Source organism: Cotesia typhae, unplaced genomic scaffold (assembly GCF_013202065.1).
Source record: "Cotesia typhae breed Kobodo isofemale line unplaced genomic scaffold, CoteBio_Ctyphae contig_69, whole genome shotgun sequence".
Taxonomy (NCBI): domain Eukaryota; kingdom Metazoa; phylum Arthropoda; class Insecta; order Hymenoptera; family Braconidae; genus Cotesia; species Cotesia typhae.
In genome coordinates, this window is record NW_027423763.1 from 1445870 (window position 1) to 1472521 (window position 26652).

General features: G+C 33.4%; 3 protein-coding genes across 15 annotated transcripts in view; 2 read left to right on the top strand and 1 right to left on the bottom strand.

The window, feature by feature from the left end:
* Positions 1 to 141: 141 nt before the first annotated feature.
* Positions 142 to 6878, bottom strand: LOC141532717 (uncharacterized). The gene is made up of 7 exons (XM_074251174.1): positions 6581 to 6878; positions 5727 to 5937; positions 5372 to 5495; positions 5181 to 5226; positions 4821 to 4911; positions 1819 to 4440; positions 142 to 486 (listed from the first exon to the last, which is right to left on the bottom strand). Exons 1-7 carry the CDS (start codon positions 6724 to 6726, stop codon positions 421 to 423), a joined length of 3306 nt encoding a protein of 1101 aa, XP_074107275.1. The 5' UTR covers positions 6727 to 6878; the 3' UTR covers positions 142 to 420.
* Positions 6879 to 7968: 1090 nt separating this feature from the next.
* LOC141532718 (type-1 angiotensin II receptor-associated protein) lies at positions 7969 to 9573 on the top strand. 3 transcript variants are annotated; one of them, XM_074251176.1, is made up of 7 exons: positions 7969 to 8005; positions 8281 to 8365; positions 8572 to 8606; positions 8712 to 8823; positions 8920 to 8989; positions 9105 to 9239; positions 9302 to 9573. In XM_074251176.1, the coding sequence occupies exons 2-7, from the start codon at positions 8327 to 8329 to the stop codon at positions 9367 to 9369; spliced, it is 459 nt and encodes a 152-aa protein (XP_074107277.1). In that variant the 5' UTR covers positions 7969 to 8005; positions 8281 to 8326; the 3' UTR covers positions 9370 to 9573. The 3 variants fall into 3 exon arrangements, with proteins under 3 accessions (XP_074107277.1, XP_074107278.1, XP_074107276.1); XM_074251177.1 differs by lacking the exon at positions 7969 to 8005 and adding an exon at positions 8205 to 8223; XM_074251175.1 differs by lacking the exon at positions 7969 to 8005 and having other exon boundaries at positions 8242 to 8365; positions 9302 to 9572.
* A 586-nt stretch (positions 9574 to 10159) lies between these two features.
* LOC141532796 (protein daughterless-like) overlaps positions 10160 to 26652 on the top strand; it is a 46471-nt gene continuing 29978 nt past the window's right edge. For 9 of the 11 annotated variants that reach the window (XM_074251302.1, XM_074251297.1, XM_074251299.1 and 6 more), the window contains exons 1-5: positions 10177 to 10285; positions 18446 to 18495; positions 19628 to 19844; positions 20325 to 20353; positions 20725 to 20769. In XM_074251302.1, the coding sequence (XP_074107403.1) occupies positions 10204 to 10285; positions 18446 to 18495; positions 19628 to 19844; positions 20325 to 20353; positions 20725 to 20769 (423 nt within the window). In that variant the 5' untranslated portion in view covers positions 10177 to 10203. Of the gene's footprint in view, positions 10286 to 10315; positions 10488 to 18445; positions 18496 to 19627; positions 19845 to 20324; positions 20354 to 20724; positions 20770 to 26652 lie in introns of those variants that run through there. The other 2 variants (XM_074251307.1, XM_074251308.1) reach the window with 2 other exon arrangements.

Consider the following 26652-nt stretch of genomic DNA (forward strand, 5'->3'; position numbering starts at 1 on the left):
ATTCAATGATTTTAATTTTTTTTTCGAGTTTTGAAAGTTTAATTAATTAATATTTAAAACAATAAAAATAAATTTCTTAGATCTACTTATTGATATTTAAATAATAATTATTAACATTTTCTTAACTTCTATAATTTCATCTAATTTTTTTTTTTTTAATTTATTAAATGAATTTTTTTTAATTTTTTATTTTGTTAAATATTTTCGCAAACTATGCAATAACATATAATTATTACTAATTATATAAATTAATAATTAAAGTTGAACTCTCCTAATTACACACAATCGCCCAGTCATTCAAAATCACTCTTACAATAATTATTAACAGTATTAATATATTTTAGAATTTTTTAAAAAATATATCCTAATTAACCGCAATTTAATTTTTAAACTCAATAATTAAATCTTGATTTTTCATCACTACGTTTGATGATGAGATATTAATTTACTGATTGAAGTCTTCGTGTCTTTACTAGAATGTTTTTCCTGCAACATTAAAATACAAATTTTTTTTTATAAAATTTTTTTAGCACAAAAAAAATTCATGCATTTTCTTTTTTAATTGTGACAATGAAGTATGAAGTAATGAAGATGATTAATGTGACAAAAAGACAAAATAAATACTAAGGTATTTTCATTAAATAGGTTTTTATTTATAAACTTTTAAGTTTAAAAAATAAATTATTAAAACGTGTCGTATTTACAATTTAAACAATTATTTTAATTTTAATTGACACGCTTTAATTTATTTTACAAAAATCAAAATACAAATTATTATGATTTTTTAGTTTATTAAATATAAATTTTTGATTATTTGAATAATTTTAACATTCACACTCATTCTTTGAATTTTTTAATTGTAACATTACATCTTAATTTTGGATTTAATTTTACAATTATTTTTTTTTTAGTTTTTAAGACCTTAGTTATTATTTTGTCTATTTTTTTTTATTTTTTTTGCACGTTTTAAAATACAGTAAAATTTTTTAATGAAAAAAAAAAACTAAAATTTAGGTAAAAAATTTTTTTTTAATAAAAAAAAAGTGAAATTTTTAAATAAAAAATAATTAAGATTTTTTAATAAAAAAAAAATCAAATTAAAACAAAAAGTGAAATTTTTTAATCAAAAATAATAAAATTTAAGAAAAAAATTTTTTTATTAAAAAAAAAAAAAGTAAAATTGAAAAAATAATTTTTAATTAATTAAAAAAAAAAAAAAAAAAAAAAAAAAAAAGTTAATTACTGTGCTCTAAAATACAAACAGCCATAAATAAAATCTAACAAATAAAACGAAAATTTTTAACAAATGCAATAAATAAAACAAAAACCATGCACAAAATCGGCAAGAAAATAACACTCCAACAATAAATTTATTGACATAAAAATAATGTTAAAAAAAATTTGATTAACTATAATACTCTTGAAAATAAATAACTTCCCAAAAAAATCAACCACAAAAAAAAAAAATTATTCCGAGTTCTCCGGAGGGGGTGGCGGAGGAGGCAAAGGTTCCGGAGGATGATCAGGCAGCGGCGGTAAAGCTTGTCCCTTAAAAAAATTCGGCGGTGGAACAGAAGTATCAATACTCCCGAGAGAGTTCCCCGAAAAGCTACCCTGAGAATAAAGATTAACCTGGGAATACTGAAAATAAAAATTCGGATCGCAGAAGTATCCATTAAAAACCGGTGGGGGAAAATTAGTAAAAAAATAGGGATTGTGATAAAAAGGCTGGATAAATTTACTCTCACTATCATGCTCAGTACGCGTCGGACAACGTTGACTCAGTTGTTGACCAATGCAATTCCCGTCTCCACGTACCTTATTATTGCTCGAACTATAATGGCGTCCGTTCTGGCGATCAGAGCCGCGCTGTGGCTGTCCAGCTTGCGCAGCCTGCCCCGGCTGTCCGACTTGTCCGACCTGCCCCGACTGGCCATGGAATTTTTTAGCCGGTGGCTGGTTCGCGTCGTCACCTCTCTCGCGCTTGCGATTCTCAATATTGTATCCCTCGGGCTGGCCAGAAGCCGTGGCATTCGTGCGAATCTTGATCTTGAGCGGTCCCTGGTGGCCAGCAGCGGGCGCTTCTTTGTTCTTCAGCCTCTCTTTGGGGATTTTTATTTTAATCCCCGCACTGGGGCTCTTCTTCTTGCCATCAGGAGTATCAACAAGGTTCAGCTTGTCCTTGGGGATGGTTATCCTGATCGGAGCAGTGACAGAGTCATCATGCTTGTCCCGCTTGTCAACACCTCCATCTTTGCTCTTCTCCTTCTCCTTATCCTTCTCTTTATCCCGATGCTTGTCCTTGTCTTTGTGCTTGTGCTTGTGCTTGTCCTTGCTCTTCTCCTTATCCTTATCTTTATCTTTGTGCTTGTGCTTCTCCTTCTTCTTCTTCTTCTCGCTTTTATGATGATTCTCTTGCTTCTTGCTAACTGCCCCTGGAGTTTCCGGCGCAGCGGGCACAACTATTGGCACTTGCGAAGAAACAACCGGCGAAGAGAACAAGCTGATGTCAACAGTCGACACAAACGGCTCTTCTTGACTAATATTTGGTTGAGAGCTGCCCAAAGCAGTGGGCTTCTGCCCACTCGGCAAGTCTTGGAAATTCTGACTGGCCTCCACCGGCCCGCTGACCTGCGAGAAAATTCCCTCGTCGGACGACAGGGTCTGCAGCAACGACGGCATAGGAGCCAGAGGCTCTTGGAGCAGCGCGCTGATCCCCTGGGCAGATTTCATGGGACTCAAGTCGCTCTCTGTCTTCAAACTAGGCCCATTAAACAATAGCTCTGCCTCAAAAATCGGTAATTTTTCAGGCTTAATATCACCCATTCTAGGTTTTTTCTCTAAATTATTTTCCTCAGATTTAATCTTCTGCTCTTGAGGAAGTTCTCGTTTTAAATTCAACTCCGGCGACATCGAAAATAATGACTGAGTATTTAAATCCAAAACATCTTGATTCAACTCCTGTTTAATTAATTTACTCGACGACGCAGGCGGGGTTTTTTTATTTAAAAATTTCCTCTGATTTAAATTTAAATCTTGCGGCGGTGTAATTTTATCTGGACTAAACAATGATTTGTGTTTAATTAAAGGTACTTGAGTGAGTTCATCATGCTTCCGTTTGTCAATTTTATCATCATTAATCGCCAAATTAGGATTCATTTGAATTCCGTTTTTTTCTTTGAAAATTAAAGACATGTGAGGATGCTGATGGATCAATTGTTGCTGCTGCTGCTGCTGTTGTAGTTGTTGTTGCTGATGGACCTGAGGCTTAACAAGACCGGGCTGAGGCTGCTTGGACAAGTCATGGGGAAAGATCCTGGAATTGTGAGCTAATTTATTGGGATTATGCGACTGCTTAAGCATGTTAGCGATGTACTCTTCTTTGTGAATTTCCGCGCGAGGTTTGGGAATAGGCAGGGGCTTCTCGATGAGCTTGCGGACCTCCTCGCTGCGCTGCTCGAGCTCCGGGAGCTTCCTGCTAAGCCTGTCGTTGGAGCGGATGTGCTCGGGGTACTTTGGCGGCGGGGGATTTGGAAACTGTGAATTTTTCTGATCTTCCTTGCGGTGGTCGACGATTTTATGCCGCGGGTCGAAGCTGCGCTTGTCAAACAGAGCCGGGCGGGCTGAGTGGTTGTTGTTGCTGCTGGACTTGTCGAGGTGGCTGGCGTCCGGAGCGGCTGGGTCGACTGCGTCGCCGAGAAGGGGGTTGGAGTCCTTGGGAGCGGCCGCGTGGTTGTTCGCGAGCTGGTGCTGGGAGTAATTCGGAGGCTGCTGGTAGTCCCGGGGGATCCGCTGTCTGAAGGAGCCGCTGTCGCGGGGCGCCGAGCTGGAGTGCTTCTGCTGGAGCTTCAGGTCCGGGCGGTGGTGGTGGTGGTGGTGGTGGTTGTGGTGCACTGCGGCTTTTTGCGGCACCATATGCTTTGAAATCGGAGTCCCGGAGCCCGGAGCTAGGGACATGCTTGAAGAAGCGCCGCTCAACAGCGGACCCGGGACGGACGGCTTGTGGTGGTGCGGGTGGTGGTGCTTGTCTTGAGGTAGGCTTCCGGTACTTTGAGACAGCTTCTCACGCTCCAGACGCTCGCGCTCTTTCTTGTCGCGGTACTCCCGGTAGTCTGTTGGAGGCCGCGCTGACGATGGCTGGCTTGCTGGCTTCTTCTTGTCTTCTTCAGCCGGGTAAGGACGCGCCGATTGGAATGATGGACCCCCGTCGTCCACTGCTGCCACTCGCCGTGGTTCCACGTCGAATGGCGAGTTCGGTAAACTCGGGTGGTGCATACTCGGGCTCTGACGCTCCGAGATGCTCATTATCTTCTTTTTCAGTCGCGAAGGACATTTATCGAAGATGTGCAGAAATTCTGCGGTTAGTTGAGCCAACAGTTCTGAGGTTACGCTTCTATCCACGTACCAGAACCAACTTTTGCCTTCGTTACTTTGAGGAATCTGTTGAAAGGAATTTATGAATTTTTATTTATGCTCAAAAATACTCGACCTTGTATCTTGTGAACTATTCAATTTTTTTTAAATATAAGCTCACCCTGACATTACAATCATCAAGAGCTTTTATTTGAGTACCCACATCATTTTTTCATATATTTTATATATTTATATATATGTATATATGAAAAATATATCAAAAATGCATGTGGATACTCAAATGAAAGCTCTTGATGAGTACAACATCAGGATGAGCTTATATCTTTAAAAACGTCAATATTTAAAAAATTTAAGTGCAATTTAACAAAGTTCATTGTTTAATATTGTTTATAAATAATTCACAAAGTGATTGTAAAGTTGTTAATAGTTATTTAAAAAATATTTACCTCCCAATTAGACCATTTACACGCTAAATGAATGCAGAAGCAAGCGACGACAGTTGGCTTGTACTGAAGACACATCGTGGTGAGATGCAAGCTATTGGAGTTCAATGAAATTAATATTGAGTTTAAAAGAAATTTTAAACTTTTTTTTAAATTCATTTTTATAGAAAGATTCATTGATTTATAAATTTCATCCAAAAAGAAACTAGATCTTTTTTTTTTTCTTGATTTTAAAATTAAACTTGCGCATTATTTGGAGAAATATTCAGACTTTAATAACTTTGGAAAAAAACTGGGAATAAAAGGGCCGTCTAAATTGAAATAAGAAGATAGAAGGAAGTATAATTTTGATAATCTATCAACCTGTTCGAAGCCATGAAGTATGAAGTCTGGGCTAAGTCCTTGCTCGCTGTAAGTACAAACGATTGTTAATTTTTTTTTATTTAAATTAAGCTTTGTTTATCTATAATAAAGGAGATTTTTGTTTTTTTTTTTAATTCTAAAAAAAAAAAAAAAAAAAAAAAACATATTTATGCTTGTAATTTTTAATTTACCTTTCACTAAATGACAACATCTTACAACATGAGTGTGAGGATGATCAATGGCAACATCAAAACCCAGTGTTTGAAGTAAAACATTTTCATTAAATACTAAATCATGTGCTTCACTTTGATATGCCTGTAAATAATTTTTAAAATTAATTATTAAAATATTATATAGCTTGTATCTTCAAAAATGTCAATATTTAAGAAAGTACAGTGCAATTTAATAAAATTTATTATTTAATAAAACAAAATTTTATTTATAATTCTATTTATTAAAAAATTCTTTAAATTATCAAATATTTGTTAAATTAATTATATTTTTAACATTAAAGTTTTCTAATTATTAATTATTAAAAAAATATACCTCAGATCTAACATCAAGAGGACTAGTATCCCTGTGTAAGCACATATGCGCAACTTTAATAACATGTTCCAACTTTCTTGGTTGTTCTTCAACCTTAGCTGCCAAAAAAAGTGCAGCCGATGCAATTGAGTTTCTATGAAATTGTGATAGTGAATGAAACACATAAAACCTATGCATATAAACAATTGCTGTATTTATACAAAGCTGAGTACTGCAAATTCACCAGAAATAAAAAATTACAGTTAAGGAAAATATTTTAGCATTAAAAAAAAAAAATAAATACAATAAATAAAATAAATAAAAGTATGATAAAAATTTTTTTTTCCTTAGATTGTTGGTACACCTGTCAAATTTCCAAGAGTATGACCCGATTTATAAAAAAAAAAAAAAAAAAAAAAATAATAATAATAATAATAATAATAATATTAAGTTGTAAAAAAAAATTAAATAATAATTTTTTTAATTTTTGTAAATTTTTTTTTTTCAATTTTTTAGGTGCTGCTTTTTATTAACGACGTTAAGCGTAAACAATAACCAATATGGAGGTGCGGATATTACGCGTGACCTTAGTTACGTGTCGCAATGCTGTTTATTAATGAATTTAATAAAAAAAATAATTAAAAATAATTTAAAAATCGCGGTAAAGATTTGCAATAATTTTTAAAATTAATACTTATCAATTTATGATGAAATAACGGTGAATGTTGGGAGTTGTGAGTGTGATTAATGCGTAATGGGCTGACGGGGGCAAGAGTGAAGAGAGGTGCTGGAAACTCGATCAGTAAAATAATAAATTTAATCAGCTGATTGTTTTAAAATAAAATATAAATTTTTGTTTTTATTTAAAAGGATACACAACAAGCCTCTGGCCCATATCCTGGATGAAATTAGCAGCTTGCTGTCTGTAACTCAATTCTTTATCTGCGTCGATCCCACATTTTCGACTTGGTGTGTTTGCTAATTGCTCCTTGGTAAAATACCATTTTTCCTCCGTAGCCATTTATATATTTACACTAATATTGTTCTATTAACCTGTCACTTGGCTTTAAAATCCTCTGTACATTTTAGTATTATTTATTTATTTTATTTAATAATATAAAACAGTGGTACATGCAAACAACCGCTTGTGCACCATCACTTTACTGAGAAACTGAAACTGGGTAAAATATGTGGACTGACTTCTGTGTTATCATTTCGGCCGGATGAACCGACGCGACACCTGGTGAGTTTTTTTTCAAGTATTTTTAAATTCAGGATTGTTATGTCCTTTTCGTGGTGGACAACGATGGAAAGCTTTATTTAAATTTAAAGTTTAAAGAATATATAAATTAAATAAACAATTGAACGAAATTGGTTTAACTGAATTGAAATATATATTCACTAAGACTTTACAAAAATTGGAAAGCGAGGTGATAAGTCTGAGCTCGAATATTATTCTGATATTTTCTCAAAATGTCTGTCCGATTCGTACCACTAGAAGTGGCGGGGGCGACTCTCCCTACCATCCGAGTATTCCGCTGTACCGGTCTTTTGGCAACGTTGATTGGTCCTTCTCCTTCTCACTGGGTCCTAATAGCTGTTCTCCTACTCAGGTACTCTTCCTTTCCAACCGTTGTTGAATTACCTGGGCTCGCCAGCAGAGTTGTCCGAAGTTTTCATCATCCTTGGGAATTTACCGGACTGAGTGGTTGAGCTGAACTCGTCATAATTTAGGGTCACAAATCGGCTCAAACTATATCTTCTCGCATTTTTTATACATTTTATATTTCTTATTGAAAATATTGAAAATTTTTTATTGCAATTAATTTGTCGTTAAAATTTTTAAAATATTTAACAGCTGACAGCTAACTTCAGTATTACTAAACTGTACACTAGCGCCACTGCTGTCAGCTGATCAAATTAAATTAATTTATTTTAATAAAATAAAATTAATTTTTTAAAAAAATAAATGTAAGTTTAATTTTTATTTTTAATGTCAAGCTTCAAGAATTTAAAAATTACATTAAAATTTACCTATCACTTGATAATTTTTTAATTTTCTTTACCAAAAAAATTTGTTTTAAAAAATTGCATATTTAGTTTATTAAAATTTCTACCAGTCTATTTTTTTTTTTTGCTATAATTTATTTGTTAAGAAAAATTAAATCAATTTTAAAGAGACAGCTAAATTTAATATCATAATTTTAAGTCAGAAAAAATTTTAAATAAAGTAAAAAAAAAAAATAAATAATTTTTTTTTGCAGAGTTTTAGCAAGTGTGAACGTAGTTGCAGATGAACAGTGAGTAGAATAAACATAAATGACACTGAAGTTGATAGATTAAAAATTTTTTTAGAATTTTATAGCAATTAAATTATTATAAAAAAAATTTAATTAAAAATTCCACGTGTGAAAATTAATAAAAATTTTTAAAAGCATTTTTTAAATTGTAATTGATTTGTTAAAAAATTTTTAAAATTGACAGCTGACGGCTAACTTCAGTGTTATTAAATAGAGAGGTCAATATTTTTATTGTAAATTTTTTAGTCATAGATTATTTTGACGTTTTGTTGTAGGTAGAAAAAAACAGCTGATAGAATATAAATATATTTTATAAAAATCATGCCGAATTTATCGAGTATTTCTCACTCTTCATTAAAGGTAACAATATTATCATTATAATTAACAATTGACAATTGTTATTAACAAAAAAAAAAAAATGTCAAAGTAATTCGAGTGTTTTTTTTTATTGCGTAAGTTATTTTTGAAAGATGATATCATGTAAATTGTATTAAAATTTATTGTAGTGGGCGTATGGAAATTTAATGAGTCATATTTGTTATCTATTAATTGTATTTTGATTACAGATCATCTTTGTCATACATTTTATCCTCACAACATGGTAAATTATTTTTTTTTTAATTTAATACGCTTGTTTGAATTATGATTCATTTTATTTTATTTTTTTTTAATGAGAATTTTTTAGTAAATAAAATTATTTTCGCAGGGGATTGCAAGGAAGATGGTGCCCACAATCGGCAATTTTTTATAATTTATTATTTTTTGGATGCTTAATTTGGGCTATACATAACATTGAGTCGGATGAACCTTTACAGTTTGTAAGTATTAATTTATTCAAAAATTAGATGACAAAAAAAAATTTATTATCTCAATAATATAGACTATAATGAAATATTAATAAATAAAAATTCTAGGCGCTGATTATAAATGTTCTGGCGATATTATTCGACGTAATAATACTGGCGATTTACTTCAACAGCGACAGTGAGTAAAAAAAAAAAAAAAAAAAAAAATGGTAAAATGCATGTGTAAAACTGTGACAAAAAAATAGTTACTTAATCTGACCTACAGAAGTTTCTGTCTGATCGTCATCTTGTAGATGCGTCCCAGAGATTCAGCGGGATCCTGATGATCGCTAATTTGATCTTCCGGCTCTTTTCGACCAAGTATCTGGTGAAAATCGGCCAGCAAAGAGGCGGAACTCTTGCTACATTATTCCCATCTGGAGCTGGAGGTTTGTTCTTATAACTAAGCACGATTTATTATTTATAATAATTTTATTTATGCTTTTTTTAGAGTTTGGAAGACAACAGTATGAAGATATTTATCCATTACCTGAGAACAACGACTTTGCTGGAATTTAGGAGGGATTTTTTTCAGTAGACTTGGTGTATAAATAAAATTGCTATTTTTTAAATATTTATTAGCGGCACTAACTTTAATAGCACATTTTAATTATAATAATGATTTTTAATCACTTTAATACTGTTAAAGTTCAAAATAAGTATCAAAATATTTAATTTTTTTTTTTTTTATATATATTTTAATAATCTATACTCATTGTAAGTAATATAAATTAATAAATAATTATTATAAATTAATAAATAATTATTAAATTAATTATTTAAAAAAACTAAAAATGCAATTTTTAAAAAACTACACATGCAATTTCTTAAAATAATTTTTTTATTGCTAATTTAATTAAAAAAAATTTTTTTTAACAAAAAAAAATTAGTTCCAAAAAATGATTTTTAAAAAATTGGATTTTTAATTTTTTTAAATTTCTAAATGTTAATTTTTTTTCCTAATTTTTTTGCCATAATTTATTTAAAAAAAAAAATTCTAAAAATTATTAAATATCTGCTAAATTAATTGATAAATAATTTTTTTGAATGACCGGCAAATTTAATTTAATAAAACACAAACTATATCAAACCATAAAATAATAGAGTATAGAATAACATACAATACATACATAGCAGAAGATAAAGTGACGCTGAGTATAGTATTTCAGTAGCTTGTGATCTGATCACTAGTATATTTACCGGAATCCCCTCCAGGTCGAATTGAATCTTCACGTACCTTCCCACACACACACAAACAAACACAACACAGATCTCATCTCATTGTCAGTGTACAGTGGCGCCGCAGACGGCAGAACCCCCAACAGATATCCACAACCGACAGTTCATAAAAACATGGCTGCCAGCGACGACGAGCCGATGCACCTCTACGAGGTTTTTCAAAATTGCTTTAATAAAATAGCCAACAAACAACCCGGTGAGTAAGCCAACGATTAACACGCTAATTAATAATTTATTTCTTGACAGCATCCGGAGATTTACTCTCAGTTTCTCATTAATCACCCACGAATTCTCCAGTGAGCGAGCAATACAATAATCTTTGCTAATCCCAGTCGGTTTTCGGTTTATCGCTCAAGATTCGCTTCAGATAATTTTTATTTTTTTTATTCTCAACCCTGGTAAGTTTCTCTCAAAAAGTGTTTTTATTTAATAATGTTATTTTTTTTTTTTTTTTTTTCTCTATGAACCACGGTCTGTGTTTTGGTTCTACTTGTCAATGTGCTGAACAGTGCTGCCACTTATAGGTTTTATTCTAGCCAATAACCTACCCCTTTATTCGCTGAAAATTTTATTTGTCTTGGAAAATAATTTTACATTTTATATTCTTCGAAAAAAATTTTTTTTAATTAAATTAGCATTAAAAAAATTTTTTTTAAAAATTGCCCGTGAAGTTTTTCAAATTTTTTGCATGTGCAATTTTAAAAAAAAATTTTTTGCAATAATTTTGTTAAAAAAAAAATTCTAAATAAAACTAAAATTAGCCGACAGCGAAAAAATTTTTTTTTAATTGAACCAACAATAAAAAAATTTTTTTTAAAATTGCACGTGTAGTTTTTTTAATTTTTTACATGTGCAATGTATTTTTTTAAATTGCACTTACAATTTATTAAATTAAAAAAAAATTATTTTTGTAACCTTTTTTTAATAAAAATAAATATGAAAATTTTTAAATGCAAGCCAACTTTATTTTCATGTAAATTTAAAAAAAAAAAAAAAAGAAATAATTAAATTTTTTTACTAAAGATTTGTTCGGGATTTGTGTAGCAGAATCGAAAGTTGAATTAATGAAGTTACACCTGCCGATTTGGAATTCGTGTGGTATATGGGATGCATTGCAGTGCTTCTCATCCCTAAAAAAAAAAAAAAAAATAAAATATAAAATGAACGTGAATTCTTGAGCTAGCACTTGAGCACTCGATTGAGCAATTTAAATCGTATGTCAAGTACGTAATTAATCGACACAATTAACCCGGGGTTAGTTTAATAATTTTTATTTCAATACATATTTATTTACTCACTACTCTTCAATACATATTTAAAATATATTAAAAAGCATGTAATCAAGAAATGACCTTGTATCTTGTGAAATATTGACATTTTTAAAGATGTAAGTTCATCTTGATGTTACACTCATGAAGAGCTTTCATTTGAGTACCCACATCAATTTTTCATATATTTATATATATATATATATATATATATATATATATATATATATATATATATATATATATATATATATATATATATATATATATATATATATATATATATATATATATTATATATATGTATATATGAAAAATATATGAAAAATGCATGTGGGTACTCAAATGAAAGCTCTTGATGTGTATAACTTTGGGATGAGCTTATATTTTTAAAAACATCAATATTTAAAAAAGTACAGTGCAATTTAACAAAATTTATTTTTTAAAAAAACAAAATTTTAATGTTTTTTTTAAAAATTAGTCACTGCAAGGTTGCTAGTAATTTTTATTTTGATACATATTTATTTACTCACTACTCTTGATTTATTTTTATTAAACTTATCTAAGCTGATATTTTTTTATCATTTAATTTAGATTTTCCCGGCCAGAGCTTGATAACTTTAAAAATTATTACTTAACTTTAAATCTAATCTTCATAATAAATTACCGAACCTAAGTAAGAGCAGGATCCGTCTATATATAGCCGATAGTACACAGATGAAGATAAATATGAAGAAGGATTTTTATCTCTTGTCGGTTCTATAAATATATCTGGCGTGGAAGATGCCTCAAATGGCCGATCGGTAATTTTTGAATAAATATAATAATAAAAAAAAAAGAGAAATCTTTGTTCGATCTACCGACAGGTGTTGGAGCGAGGCTGTAAAGATTATGATGGACATTTTTTATCCTCTGAAATAATTCTTGATCAAACGTGAATTTTCTTCATTGAATTTTCCGAAGAAAATTCTTAAAGGCCGGGTGCATTTAAAGTTTTTGAAGAAGAAAATGAAAAAAATCTGGGTCCAGACACAACACTGCGTGACTTGGGCCTCTAGCCTCAGCCTCTGTTACTTCAACAACCAGTATAGTGTGTAGGGAGTGTCACCATGATGCACCTGCCTCTTCTCCTCTTTCTCATTTTCTTCCTGTTTCTCTCGCCGCCGGTCCTCTCCCTCTCGAGTCCTCACACGCGCCTCGCACACGTCTTCGGAATTATAATAACTGTTGTCGGATAAAAATTGGCATATTTTACCGGCCATAAACTAACGGAATTTCAAGTCATTCTTTTGATAAATTATTTATTTTAGTTTTTTCGCTTTTTAGTTATTTTATCAATAATTTTTATCAAAAATTTATTTTTAATTTAAAAATTAATGCACACACAAAAGATTTCACTAACAAAATTTCTTCCAATTCTTTTTATCAATATAAAATACTAATTTAAAAAAATTAAGTTTAGTTTCTTAATTTTTTTATAAAAATTTTTTTTCTGCATATTTTTTTAACAATTCCGAATTTTAAAAATAATTTTAGAATTTTTTTTTTTGTGTTGATACTTTTAAATTGCCAACAGTCAATGTTTTGGTTAGAAACTTTGTTTAATTTAATATATTTAAGCCCTGAGAAAGTTACTTTTGGTCACGAAATGTTTTTTAATAAAATTATAAATATAAATTATTTATTCTTCACGTAAAAAAAAAAAAAAATTACACTTATTTTTTCTAAAATCTTTTCTTAAAAACGATAAATTTTCAGAGTTTGCTTAAAGATCTTAAAAAAAAATTAATCCCCAAAATTCTAATAAATCCTAAAAATTTCTTCACCGACAATTAAAACTTTCCATTAACAAAACAACTTCCTCGTCCATATTTGTTTACCGCGAAGTCGACCATCTGCTCGTACACTTTCTCCTGATTACTTTATTCATTCCAAAAGGAACTTACATACTTTAATTTATCTTAACAACATTACGGAGTATTTTTTTTTGGAAACCTTGGGTCGGTATTACCACCCTAGGAGCGATCCATAGGCGTGGATTCAATACAAGTATATTCCCTCCACATGAAAGTTAATAACATATTTCGTAACATAATTTTTATTTTATTTGTTTATCGGTGGATTTAAAAGCATATGGAGTAAACGATTTGGCACCTGTAGAAGTGAAGAGCTGGACATGAGCATAAACGGGGCAATAAACCCTGACACGACCTGCCTCGAAGTAGACATCTGGCCAGATTCCGTAGTCGGCCCTTATGTTGTTTAGTAGCTAAACATCCCCCAATAAATAATAGTACGATTAACTCCTCGATCTTGAAGTGTTTTGATTATGTTAACAGAGCCAATAACCTGCCCTTTACCAGGTGTCACTCTTTCCATTGACAAAACTCTTTCAATCCGTACGATAATGTCTATCAGTTTGTCAGCCGAATAGATCACCGGACTTTTCCATGATAGGGCTGTATAAATTACCGAGGTAAATCTTTGTGTTTCTGAGCGAGTGTAAATACAAATCCAACGTAGGTAAAGTGTACATTAACTCTGTTAACAGATAGCGTCGGAATACACCTAGAGACCCGCGGAAGAAAAAGATGAGGGGGGGGGAGAGGAGTGAAGACGAGTAGACACGTGCGGGTCACGTGCCCTGGCACGCGTTTGCGTTTTACACCAACAGCAACCCTGGCATTTCTTCCTTTATTGTTACACCTTTCCACCAACAACTCGATCAATCTCAGTTATGCAATCTTTATCAATTATTTTCCACTAATTACATCCTGAATAGTGCTTATCGTCCTAGATAGTGACGTCAGTCCCCGACATCACTATCTACCGACCAATAGCGACGTCAAATCGGTCCAGAGTCTGATTTTTGGGGTGAATTTTCAGACTCTGGAATAATTAAGACGCTGGTGTGGAAAATTCGATCAAAAAAGGGAACGGAGAACCTCTGGTGGGTCTTTGGGCCCCAGCGCCCTACGCCAGTGTCCCAGTTGGGCCCCCAACGCGAAGGGGGGCAGCAAACGACAGCTGCTACATCCCCCTGCGTCTCATTCCCTTTTCCCCGTCTTCGGTTTAGTTGCTCGCTCGCCTTCTACAACTTTTTTTTACCTCCGTGCCCTCCCGCGCCCCGTTACCGAGTCCCCCACCAGATTCTGGTCGCGTGGCATCACCCAAGTATACGTACGCGTTCCGTTTACTCCCGAACGGTGCAACGGACGATCATTTTGTTTTGTTTTATTGCTTTTGGGCTCCTCTGCCTCCTCGGCTTCCTCTTATCCGGGGTGCTCAGTCCTGGGGTCTGATTATTTTTAGACAATTTTTATGGAAAGTCAAAAAAACTGCCACTGAATTCGGCTAAAGATTGAAAATTCAAAGGATAGAGGGTAAAATTTTGGGATTTGTAACTAAATCTAGCATGATTGTGCTCGTTTTTTAAGACCAGGTCTCTCCCCACTATTGTTACCTGGTCGCGTGGCAGACGGCCTTCTCCGATACACCTTCGCATTAAACTCACTTCCAGCAGCGTCCCGTCTCCTTTCTCTCTTGATTTTTTTTATCCAAATTCTCGGTCTTTGTTAGATTTGAAAAGAGTAACCTGGGACACCCTGGGGCTTCATCAAAGTATCAAATCTCTCAGCCCCTCTGCGTTATTTTAAAATAAAAACTTGCTAAAGAAGGCAGAATATTCTTTATATGATACATATTAAAGTAATGAATTAAAAACAGTGAGTTTTAGAACGGAAATTACGAAATAACTTGAATAACTGGTAGAAATCTCTGGAGAGAAGGGTGCCGGATAACCGAGAAGGGTATCTCTACCCAAAATGAGAGTTTTATCGATGTTAAAACATCAACTAACATATATTTAATAAAAATTTACCGGGTACATCATCAAGTTAGCGATTGAAAAGGATGTTTGACCTCTTCCTCCTCGACATCCGCTGTGAGTAAATCCCGAGTGCATATATTTCTTGGACATTTTAATCCCCTAGAGTTATCGATCAATCGAATGGCCGGATACAGTCTTAAAACTGTATCGTCCCATAATAAAAATACTACAAGCTGCGCCTTTTAAATTTTTGACCGCGGTCGTTCATCCTCGATTATAAAAGGGTCTGGCTACTCTCATTCCCCTCTAACCCAACTCAGACAACTTAGTACGCGGTATTTCATATAAATATAACGAAAAGCAGACCATAGAGTTGTTATTTTGTTGGATTTGGTTGAGCACCAGTGGCTACCTGAGCCCTTTTATACGTTTTTATAAATTTTTTTCCTCGTTCATTCTTCGGTAGTTTCACTCCGGATTCTCTCTATTCTTCTCTCGGCTCCTCGACTTCACCCCTCGGCGATTCCATTGGGGTTGTAAGGCTCCCTGACAGCCGAACCAAGAGAAGGTACAAGGTTCAAGGTACAAGGTATTATTTTCTCTGTCTCTTGGTACTCTATACTCCCGAGAATTTCCTTTTTATTTCATTTTTTGTCATGTCCCTTCTCAATTTTATTTTACCTGAGCAAGAACCCTTTGAGTCGCGTGGCACGACCACACCAATTCACATACTCAAAGTCTACTACTCGATATATATATATATATATATCGTTATTCGATTCCAAAAATTATCCTTTTAAAACTCGGACAAAAAAGATTCATGAAATCGATAACCTTTTGTTTTATATTTTATTTTTAAGTCATACATTCGAAAGTACTCTTGTAGTACGCGAGTAAGGCAGGTGGACCGATTTTAAATCGTCTTTACTTCGAAGGTGAACTGGCTGTTACTCACCTGTGTTAAGTCTGTTGAAATTTAATGAAAAAAAAAAAAAAAAAAATAATAAATAAATAAAAACCCAGCGAATATTTAGGAATTAATGCAAAAAAAAAAAAAAAAAGAAGGATACATTTTTTGGTTTTGCTCTTTGGGAAGAATATGTAGAAAGTTAGTTAAGACCAGACGCAATTTAATCTTGATCGATTAAGAACACTGCAACGAGCATCATCGCTTAGGTTTTATTTACAATCCTACTAGAGTTACTTTGAATTTTTTAAATTCTCAGACGACATGTGGCTAATATATACACCCCCTTAATCTAGTGGAAAAAATATCCCTGCTAAATTATTCGAGTGCGTGGGAATAAATAAATAACCGATTCTATTTGCCGGGTTAGCTTACAAACCAGAGATAATGTCTGTGGGTAAGAATTTTTTTGAATATTCAGATTTTGTTTTATCCTGGAGTTATAAGCTCCTTCAGGATAAACAATACATAGATAGATATTAAATACTGAATTTTGTTAAATTGCACTGTAGTTTTTTAAATATGGACTTTTTTGAAGATATAAGCTCATCTTGATGTTATAGGCATCAAGAGCTTTCATTTGAATACCCACATGCATTTTTTATATATTTTTCATATATATATATATATATATATATATATATATATATATATATATATATAAATATATGAAAAATTGATGTGGGTACTCAAATGAAAGCTTTTGATGAGTGTAACATCAGGATGAGCTTATATTTTTAAAAATGTCAATAGTTCACAAAATATAAGGTCATTTTCCAGAATGATGCACCAGTTTGTGCCATTTAATCGCGTGATACTGCAGAAAAATGTAAACCTTTTAGAGAAAATGAGGAATTGTAACCGTGAGAAAAGGTTGAGTAGAAATAGAAATAGAATGAAAGGAGCCTGTTGATGTAACAAATCGTTAATAATGAGGGATCGATTTGGATAGAGTAGTTTGAGAAGTATAGGACGATGAGAGACAGTACGTCATAACGGGGCTTACCATAGTGTCCTGAGGATGACACGTTGGTACCTAGGCTTGTCCTTTGATGCATGATATTACTGGCGTGCCTTCGGTAGTGGATCTACGCTCCGACGAACGTGTCACAGACAAGCCGAAACTGTTAGGATTCATAGTTATCTGAGCAAATCGTCTGGTGGCATGTCCATGCAGCCTTGCTCTTGGGACTGGACATCAGTGTCTCGAGATTCAAACAACAAACTTTGGTTTATGTTACATTAAATTATAATTCCTGGGAGCTGTAAGTTTCCCGGACAGAGCTCTGACATCCGTAAATTTTTAAGTTTATTCTAGATCACATATTCACCATAAATTTATCCTTGTATACGGTAGTTTTCAGAGTCTGAATGATATTAATATCCAATGAAGTCTCGTTCCTCCGTCCATGGATACAGAATTCCGAGTTCTCATGCTCAGCTTGCGATACCTACCGTGTTCCCGAGGTTTTAAGGGAGTTTCCACGGCCTAGATGCTCCTTTCTGCCGAGTTCAGCCAGATATAATGCTCTGATCGGTTATTCTGTGCGTGTATCACGTTCCAACTTCGAGAAACAAAATAAATGGCACTACCATGTTAAATCTTTTGATTTATAAAGATGTATCGTCAGTATATGCTGACATTAAATCCACAGTTTTATTTTATGTATTATGTTTTTCGATCGCAAAAAAAAAAAAAAAATATTTAAATTCATCACCAGCTTTTTTGTTTTTGAACCTTCACAGGAAAAATTTGATAATTATGTTTAAATTTTAGTCTACTGTCCTCACTACGAAACTTTTCTTGACTTTTCTTAACTTCCCGCTAAAAAAATTGAAAATTAAAAAAATTGGGAAGTTAGTCGTTTTACCGCGGTTTTTCAAAAACGAGATTTACGCCGTATGTAAACCTCTCATAACTTTTGAACGGCTTGATCGATTTCATCGCGGTTGGCGCCATTCGAAAGGGCTTGCCCAAACCTAGATTTTGAATACAATTTGGACCGATTCGAATCGTTAGATTTTGAGAAATCTCAAAAAAACTAAAAAAAAAATTTTTTTCTAAATGTGGTTTTTTTGGAATAACTTTTAAACGGTTTGACCGATCAATTTAAAAAATTATTCAGCCCGGTCAAAATCGGTTGATTCGTTGGTTCAAAATTTTTCATAGAAATATTAATTTTTAATAACAAAATAATAAAATCAAAATAAAAAATTTTATCCAACTGTTTTGTTAATACACTTAACAAGATAATAACAACTATTTGTGAAAATAATTTAAATATTTTACAGAAAAACCAGGTTTCCAATCACCGTACGGACCAACAATGGACAATGGAATGGTGAGTTATAAATTTAAAATAAGAAAGTAAACATAATGTACATATAAAAGGTTGAATATAATTTAAAAAATTCCTTTAAAATATTAAGTACATATATATAAGTCAACATTCGTTAAATAGCGTACCGTAAAATTTACAAAAAAGCTAAAACAGAAGAGGAAGAAAAAAAAATATGTATAGATATATTTAACGCATATATTATCTTTCTACCCGCAGTCTTAAGACTCTCCCTTTTGTACAACCCTCGACATAATCCAAAAACTTCGACCCGAGTAATATTTTCACCGAGTGGCTCTCAATTTCCATTTTATCCTCGTTTAATTTTTTATCATACCATTATTTAAATATTAGACTTTTAATAATTATTAATAAAAATAATTTTTCATTTATTATTTTTTTATCGGAAGTTGTTTAATTAACTGGAGGTTGTTTCTTCTTAGTTAGAACTTTTGAAAGCGATTTTAAATTTATTAGCAGCAAGTTGAAAGCCACTGATCGGGAACTTTAATATCACTTACGCCTTCCCGGTTATTATATCGTAGAGTTGTATCTATAAGTATGTAGACAGTATTATACATGTATATATAACTTACTGTACGGATAAAATAAAGCTGAAGAGAGTAGAGTGGCCAAGAAGAAGAAGAAGAAGGTTAACTGGCCTAGATGAAAAGTTATCCTTTAAGGATAAAGTCTTAGTTCGCTTCTGCCAAGTTAAGTTAGCATCCGAGGATCTGAGGACCTTATACCGTGTCAGTTAAGTTATAATAAGTAGCAAATCCCGTAAAATTGTCATCAAATCCCCGATATTATTTCCCCCTTTAAACTCGAAATATTTATTTTATAAAATAACAATATTTCTCGGGTACTATTTCACTCTCTGTAAATAGACTTATCAGATATGATTATAGTTTATGAAAATATGACAGAGTTTAAATAAATTCGGTAATATTTCTTGTGTTATTGATAATCATATCTAATCATACCGATCGTTAAACACTTATTGATAAGAATAAAATCGATCCACCAGATGATTTATTCCCAAAATTATTCCTTTTATTAAATATTCATTTATTTAAGCTATTCATTGTCAAGTGTCATTCCTCTTATAACTATAAGTAATCATTTGTTCCAGGCGTATGGTGGCGGTGCATTCGGCCCGGCGGCGAACGGCCCAGCCAGTGGTCCAGGTGGCGGAGGTGGAACAACAGTCGAAGGCGCAACATATCCTCCAGATTCTCCTTATTTTCCTTTTGGGACACGGGGAGTTCCTCCCCCCTCCGTTGGAACCCCGACCTCCGCATCTAATCCTGCTACGCCGACTGGAAACACTGCACGGTTACCAAATTCCGGTGAGTTATACATTTTTTTTTTTATACTGTCATTTTATTTTTACATTTACGGCAAATTATTATTTTTTACAGGTTTTAATAGAGATAGATTATTTTTAAACAAACTAAATTTTATTTATTATAAAAAAATAAATTTTTAAATGTGCAGTTTAATTTTTTAAATTGAAAAATAATTAAGGCGAAAAATTCTAAAGGGCGCGCAGTAGCTTAGCAAATCCGGCTCTTGCTTATCGAAGTATTGGACCGGGTTCGGGCCCAGCGTACACCAATTAATATTTTTAAATGACCATAATTTTTTTTTCTTTATATTCTTTACAGAAATAAATTTTTTTTACTGCCCAAGATTTTCCATGCTCCCAAAAACTCAACGTATTATTTTCATTAAATTAAATATTAAACATAAAAGCATTTTAAAACCTACTCATATACTGTTTTTAGTATAATACATAAAGTAAAAAATGTAATCTTTATATCTTACAGGCGCCGCTGCCGTCAAAAGAAAGAAAGACGTAAGTGTTACGCTTTTAAGCTTGGTTATTTCATGCATGTGTGGACATTAATAAGTGTACATGTTAATGTTAGATTGTAAAAACATGAGTCAAAGCGCTACGATTTGTAACTTACATTAGCGTCAGACTAGTACGTATATATATTTATATGTCATTGTCGGTAAAAGTAAACCTCGAAAGAAATAACGAATTATTTGGTAGCCTAACAAGAAATCGATAGTCGGTAGTTGATTGTACTTAAGACTAAAGTTTCTTTGATTTATTTGTTACCGCTTTGTCTCTATTATTCTCTCTTTTTGCACGTGTGATAATGCTAAATATATTTATTTAAATAATATAAAATAAAATAAAATAATCTTTGTGTTGTACAGAGCTTGGACAGCGCAGACGGAGAAGTGGTCACAACGCAACACTGGGTGAGTCCAAAACAAAATTATAATACACCATTATCATTTAGCTTTATTCTTGCGGACTAGATTTAACGATCTATGAGGATAATCGTTTTAGCATGGGACTCCTACGCAAACAATCCATCCGGGAGAGACTTTCCCAGGCGCTGTCCTTTTTCTCTCCACTCTGTCTCAAGTTAATATTTATTATTTCGGTATCTTTTTTTTTTTTTTTTTTCTTCTCCTTCCTCTATTTCTAAAACTTTTTCTCTCGACCCCAGCGAGCCTGAACAGCGTGACTGCGTTTTTTTGTCTCAGACAAACTTTGCCCAGAGTTATAATTCCTCGGCAGTCATTTTATTTTATTATATTTTTTCAGCGCTGTCCTCTTGTAGTAGTTCCGTCGTCTACTACTATTCGTCTACTCGATCATGCTCTTATACTTATACTTACACTTAACTTTAAACAAGACATTGAAATTCGACACCAGTTGTTGAATTTAAAACTGTCCGAGACAGAGTTTTGTTTGTTGTTGATATTCCTTGAGTATCTGAACAGAACATGAGTTTCCGTTTCTGTAACGCGACACCTAGATGTAGACGAGCATAACCTCTGATCGTGTTAGTGTTTTACAAAATGTCCGAGTTTCATATATTATACTCAGATAAAACAAGTACTTATACAGGCATTATATTTTATCACCGTACGGCCACCCTATAAGCCTAAGAATTTTCCATTGTAGTAATTTTAGGGGTGTAAGTAGAGTTAACAATTGTCAACAGGGGTGACCCTGTGTCACCTACACAGAAATATTTGATCCAAATAAGATTTATTTTAAGTAATTCCAAAAAAAAAAAAAAAACACGTTTTTGGGTTTTTTTTCATCAACGATAATTCACGGACGAATCAACCGATTTTGACCGGGCTGGTGGCGATCGACGTGGTTTTTTAATGTTATAAAAGCTGATCAGTTTTCAAAAGTAATCGGTAAAGCCGTTTAAAAGTTATTCCAAAAAAACGACATTTGAAAATCTTGTTTTTTTTTTTTTTTTTTTTTTTTTTTTTTTTTTTATTATTTTTGATATTTCTCAACATTCTATTCAACGCGATGATAATTTAATTGAGAATCACTGCTGTAATTCCTGATATATTCAAATCGATATGATTATCTTTGAATTTTATTTGATAACTGATAAAAGATTGTTGTTAATTAAATTGGCGCCACGACTTGAAAATTTGTTTATTCGGTTATTTATTGAAAGAGGAAGCTCTTTTGGGGAATACATAGATTATTATGTAGATGTAAGTTAATTTTGTGGGTTAACGGAAAGATAAAGATCGTGCGAAGAGGTTGCTATTACAGGAGAAAGATCGGTGGACTCTGGGGCATGGAGAATAGCGGAAACCTGAAGTAACGTAGGGTAAGAGAGTTGACCATATGGTGTCGCGTGCTGCGGTCGCCAGACCGTACAACCATTTCACCAACTACCATGCGCCATAGTGAAACCTTTGGCTCGCTTTATACTAATTCGTGGTGTGGCCTCGAAGAATTCGTTCGAGGCCACACCATACACTGAAAAATACGTGTATAGAATATTGCTCGGGTATCTTTGTACCGCAAACATTAATTTTGCATCTTCTTAACCAACCACAACAGTCGCCAGCCAGCTAAATTACATGCTGCCTCAATACACATTGTTTAAAATGTTTTATATGGAAGCTATTGTCCAAAAATAAGAAAAAGAATAAATAATAACAACAGCAACTATCTATGTTACGGGTATTGTTAATAATTCTGCGGTTTTACTTCCGATGAAATAAGAAAATTATGCAAGATCCTTGCTGGTAATTTCAATAGACTTTTCCACCGCTCGAAATAATCCCCCTGAGCAGTGAGTAACGAGACCTGACGTTTTCCCTAGCCCGTTTACTCGACAACGACAAATCAATTACGAAGAATCGCGTGCCTAGAATAGCCGCGAGCTGTTTGACGGACACCTGTTGCTGGAGTTTAACGCGGGAGTTTAATGTGTCGCCGCTCTCCAGCTCTCAAACTCTCCAGAATTTCCCACTTATCGTCTTTCTCTTTCTTTTTTTCTTTCTCTTTATCAAACATACTTTTACTTTCCATTTAATCCATGGTCATTTTCTCTTTTCTAGCTAGATAAATTCATCTCCCAGATGTAAATTATCAATAGTCGGCATTAAATAATCGATATCGTTCGGAATAATTGGCATTTATTGGAAATTATAATTTTCCTTTTCTAAAAATACCAATAATTGGCATAGTTTGCAAATTAAAGCGACCTCTTAAGCCGATACCTTGACCTTTCTTGTGTTTCTTTCATCACAAATTCATTAACCATTCAGATAAATACGGTGAGATTAACTCTGATAAAAATCTTCTTCCCAAAGATGGTAAACACGGTTTAGGTTAGAGTTATACTGATATTATAAACATATAGACGCGTGGAACTTCAATACAATGGATTAGCGTAATAAATTATGTATAACAATTGCGGTTATTGGAATATCGATACTATAATTGGGTCATAGTTAAACTCTAGATTATTAGATGATATTGATAACAATTGTGGCACTAATTGCAATTATTTAAAAAATTAAATTGTCCAAATCTTTACACAGGATCGAGTTTTCAAAATGTGTGACTGTGAATCCCCAACAAAAGCCACTTACATTAATCTAATTATCCAATCCCATGTAATAGAATAGAATAGAATGACTGATGATAATGTTTATATAGCAGGGTATAATTTGGACATATTACTCATTGGAAAGGCACGCTTGTTCCTAAATACGTGCCGAAAACAAAACACACACACACTTTTACTGTCTATCGATATATTATCGTAATCCCTCGAACCAACAAGCATTTTTGAGTCCCTTTAAAGGGAAAGGGAGAGGGAGAGGGTTGTTGATCATACGGCGAATCCTTTGGATCATTGAATTTTCACGGAGCGGTGGTTGGTTCTTCTCGACGATTAATCTATTACCTGCGAAATAATTTGGCGTTTTGAGTGGTCGTATGAGCACCCTCTCGGCCACGTGGCTCACGGTTGTCTTGTCCAGGGGATGCTTTTTCATTTTGATTGTCCGTGGACCGCACTAATACACATTCACCCGCACGAACGTCTGGTTCATTTTTATTGGGGATTAATGACACCACCGAGAATTCAAAACTCGGTTTTCAAATTAACATATCAATAACCATTTATTACGGTTACGATCGCTTTCATTGTCCTTTATCTTTTTGTTATTGGATTATCACCGTTTTTAATGCTCAACGATGAATTTTTTGATAAAAAACCAAAAGATAATGACAAACTCCGTTAATAGAGGGTTAATTTAACCGAAATTTAGATCCCCTCGAGAATCAAGAGATAACGTTAAATCTAAAGATTTTTAACGTGACATGTAATCGGCATATGGTAGCAAATTTGCCAGACAATAAGTCCGAGAATCAAACAATCTATTGGTGATTTTCTCACACTCGGATAACTCGACATTCAAACATAACAACCGTCCCCGTATATATCTTGCGGTCGATATGTCGCTGAGAGTAGTACACCCACTAAAATCCACCCTCGGTGTACCGATCTCACCTTACCGGGCACTCGAGCCCGTTCGCTTGAATGACTGCGGGGATTTTTTGGTTCACCGTTCAGCGACAATCGACAAAACCCATCCCTGCTTTATTTCTTTATTTTTTATAGACATATCAATGCGACGACATAAATTCACGTCGGGATACAGTTGTACCAAAGCCTACGTGACACTTATGTGACCACCCTTTCTTTTTTCGGATTTTCAGACTCGGTCCGAGGTCTCTCGTTCCACCCTGGGGGGAATTATACTTAGGGTCGACGGTTAACTCGTAAAACGGTTGTCTACGTGTTTACTTAGCGTGCGTGCTTCAGTTTACTTACCGACTGGATCCAACATGCTAAAATCGCATTTTATATTTTTTGGCTCTGCACAAAAAAAAACACACAATAGAAATTATCTCCCGCGAAGAAATAATCTCAAGCCCTCGAAATTCATCCCACATGATTGTGTGTGTAAATAAGTTTACCCTAGAGAGTTTGAAGACTCTCTACTCTATTCCCGGCGTGTGTACCGAGTAAATATTCCCCTACACCTAACAATTGAATCATATCCCCACATTTTAGTAAATTAGCTTCATCATATGTAAATATCTCTCTATCCCTGACAATAGATAAATTCCTCCATATATTATTTTTATAATTTCAATTCAAATTTATGATCCTTTTTTAAAAAAAAAAAAATATATTTATTATATTTTTTTAGAAAAATCGTAGATCATTATCGATAATACGGCCATTTCCTATTTACGTTCGCTTTCTGGAGAGTCACTCTAGTACTTTTCAGAGACTACTCTCAATTTACAGATAAAAGAGACCGACTTGAGAGTTTTCAATCTTACCCTCCCTTTTACAATGTTCATTCCGTTTTTAAGGCACCAATTTAACCGCCTACGGATTTTTGTAGCTTTTAATGGGCGTTTTTTTTTTTTTTTTTTTTTTTTTTTTTTTTTTTATTAAATAAAGCTAGCAAGTAATTATTTAAAACATATGAAGAATTATTTAAAATCTAGCTTTGTTAAAAAAAACGTAGATGCAAAAGTGGGTTTTGTCGGAACGGTGGTAGCTCTTAAATCTCACCCTAAAGCATCCCTATCCGAGGGATCCCTAACTACAACCCTGCCCTTGAGTACAATGGCGTCGGCATTCGGGGTCTGGAAAACAAACGAAAGCAATAAAAATCTAAAACAACATGTCTTCCCCAATAGTGTCTAATTGAGTTTAACAGTTAACATTGTCCTTTTGTTTGCGTTATTTCCATTATATATAAAGACAAACAAAGGGAATCGATAAAAATGGCATTAGCATTTGAGCAACCGGGTCACAGATCGGCTCGATAAATCTTAATCTTAATGTCATCCATGATCTCTATAATAATAATAATAATAATAATAATAATAATAAAAATAAAATTACATACATGGATGTGCACACGTAACATGTAACTGCAGACCAGTACAACACGTGCACGCATATTTAGCTCCGGAATATTTTATATTTATATATTTATATATTTGTTTAGATATAAAGAGGCATTGTCGTGGTCGTTGTTTGAATTAATCCAAATATAGAGGTTTGTAACGAATCTTGATCATTTATTCGCGAGCAAACGGACTTATTGGGTCGTAACGGGCTGAGAGCGGACACGCGCTAGCGAAAACAGTGCACGCAATTTAATACACCAGTTATATTGTGCATATTCTGGTGTTGTGGTTGGAAATGCCAACAGTGTGCGAGTACCTCGAGAAAGATAATATTGTGAAAGGGAGGAATCATCCTAAAATGGAGAAACGAAAGCCTTGAGTTGCTTATCTGATGGCATTATGTGGACTTTATTCCTGACAATACCACGGAAAATATGTGCCAAGTGATTTTATTATTTTTAATCTTGAAACAGTATAGCATTAGGGAAAAAGAGAGGAGCTAAACTATATAAGTATGAGCATCAGCCCAGGGTAAAACGATCGTTTTCCCCTTATATGCGTGGGACTAATCGCTCGGGTGATTCCGTTCTCCATTGAGTTTACTTACGCCAGTGGGGTGGAAAAGCATCAGAGACGTCCCCCGGTCCTCCAGCCCCTTGTCCTCCACTTGCTCTGCAGTTAATGTGTTCCGGAGTTCACCCTCTACTCGGAAAGCTCGTTTCTCTTATAGCCGACCACTTTCCTCCCACTAGGATCCTCTATCCTCCACCAAACCCAAGGATGAACCAAACCCAAACCAGTAGGTACTACAATGTACTGCCGAGTTATAACCTAATTCTCTGCTATTTCTATTTCGATTCAAA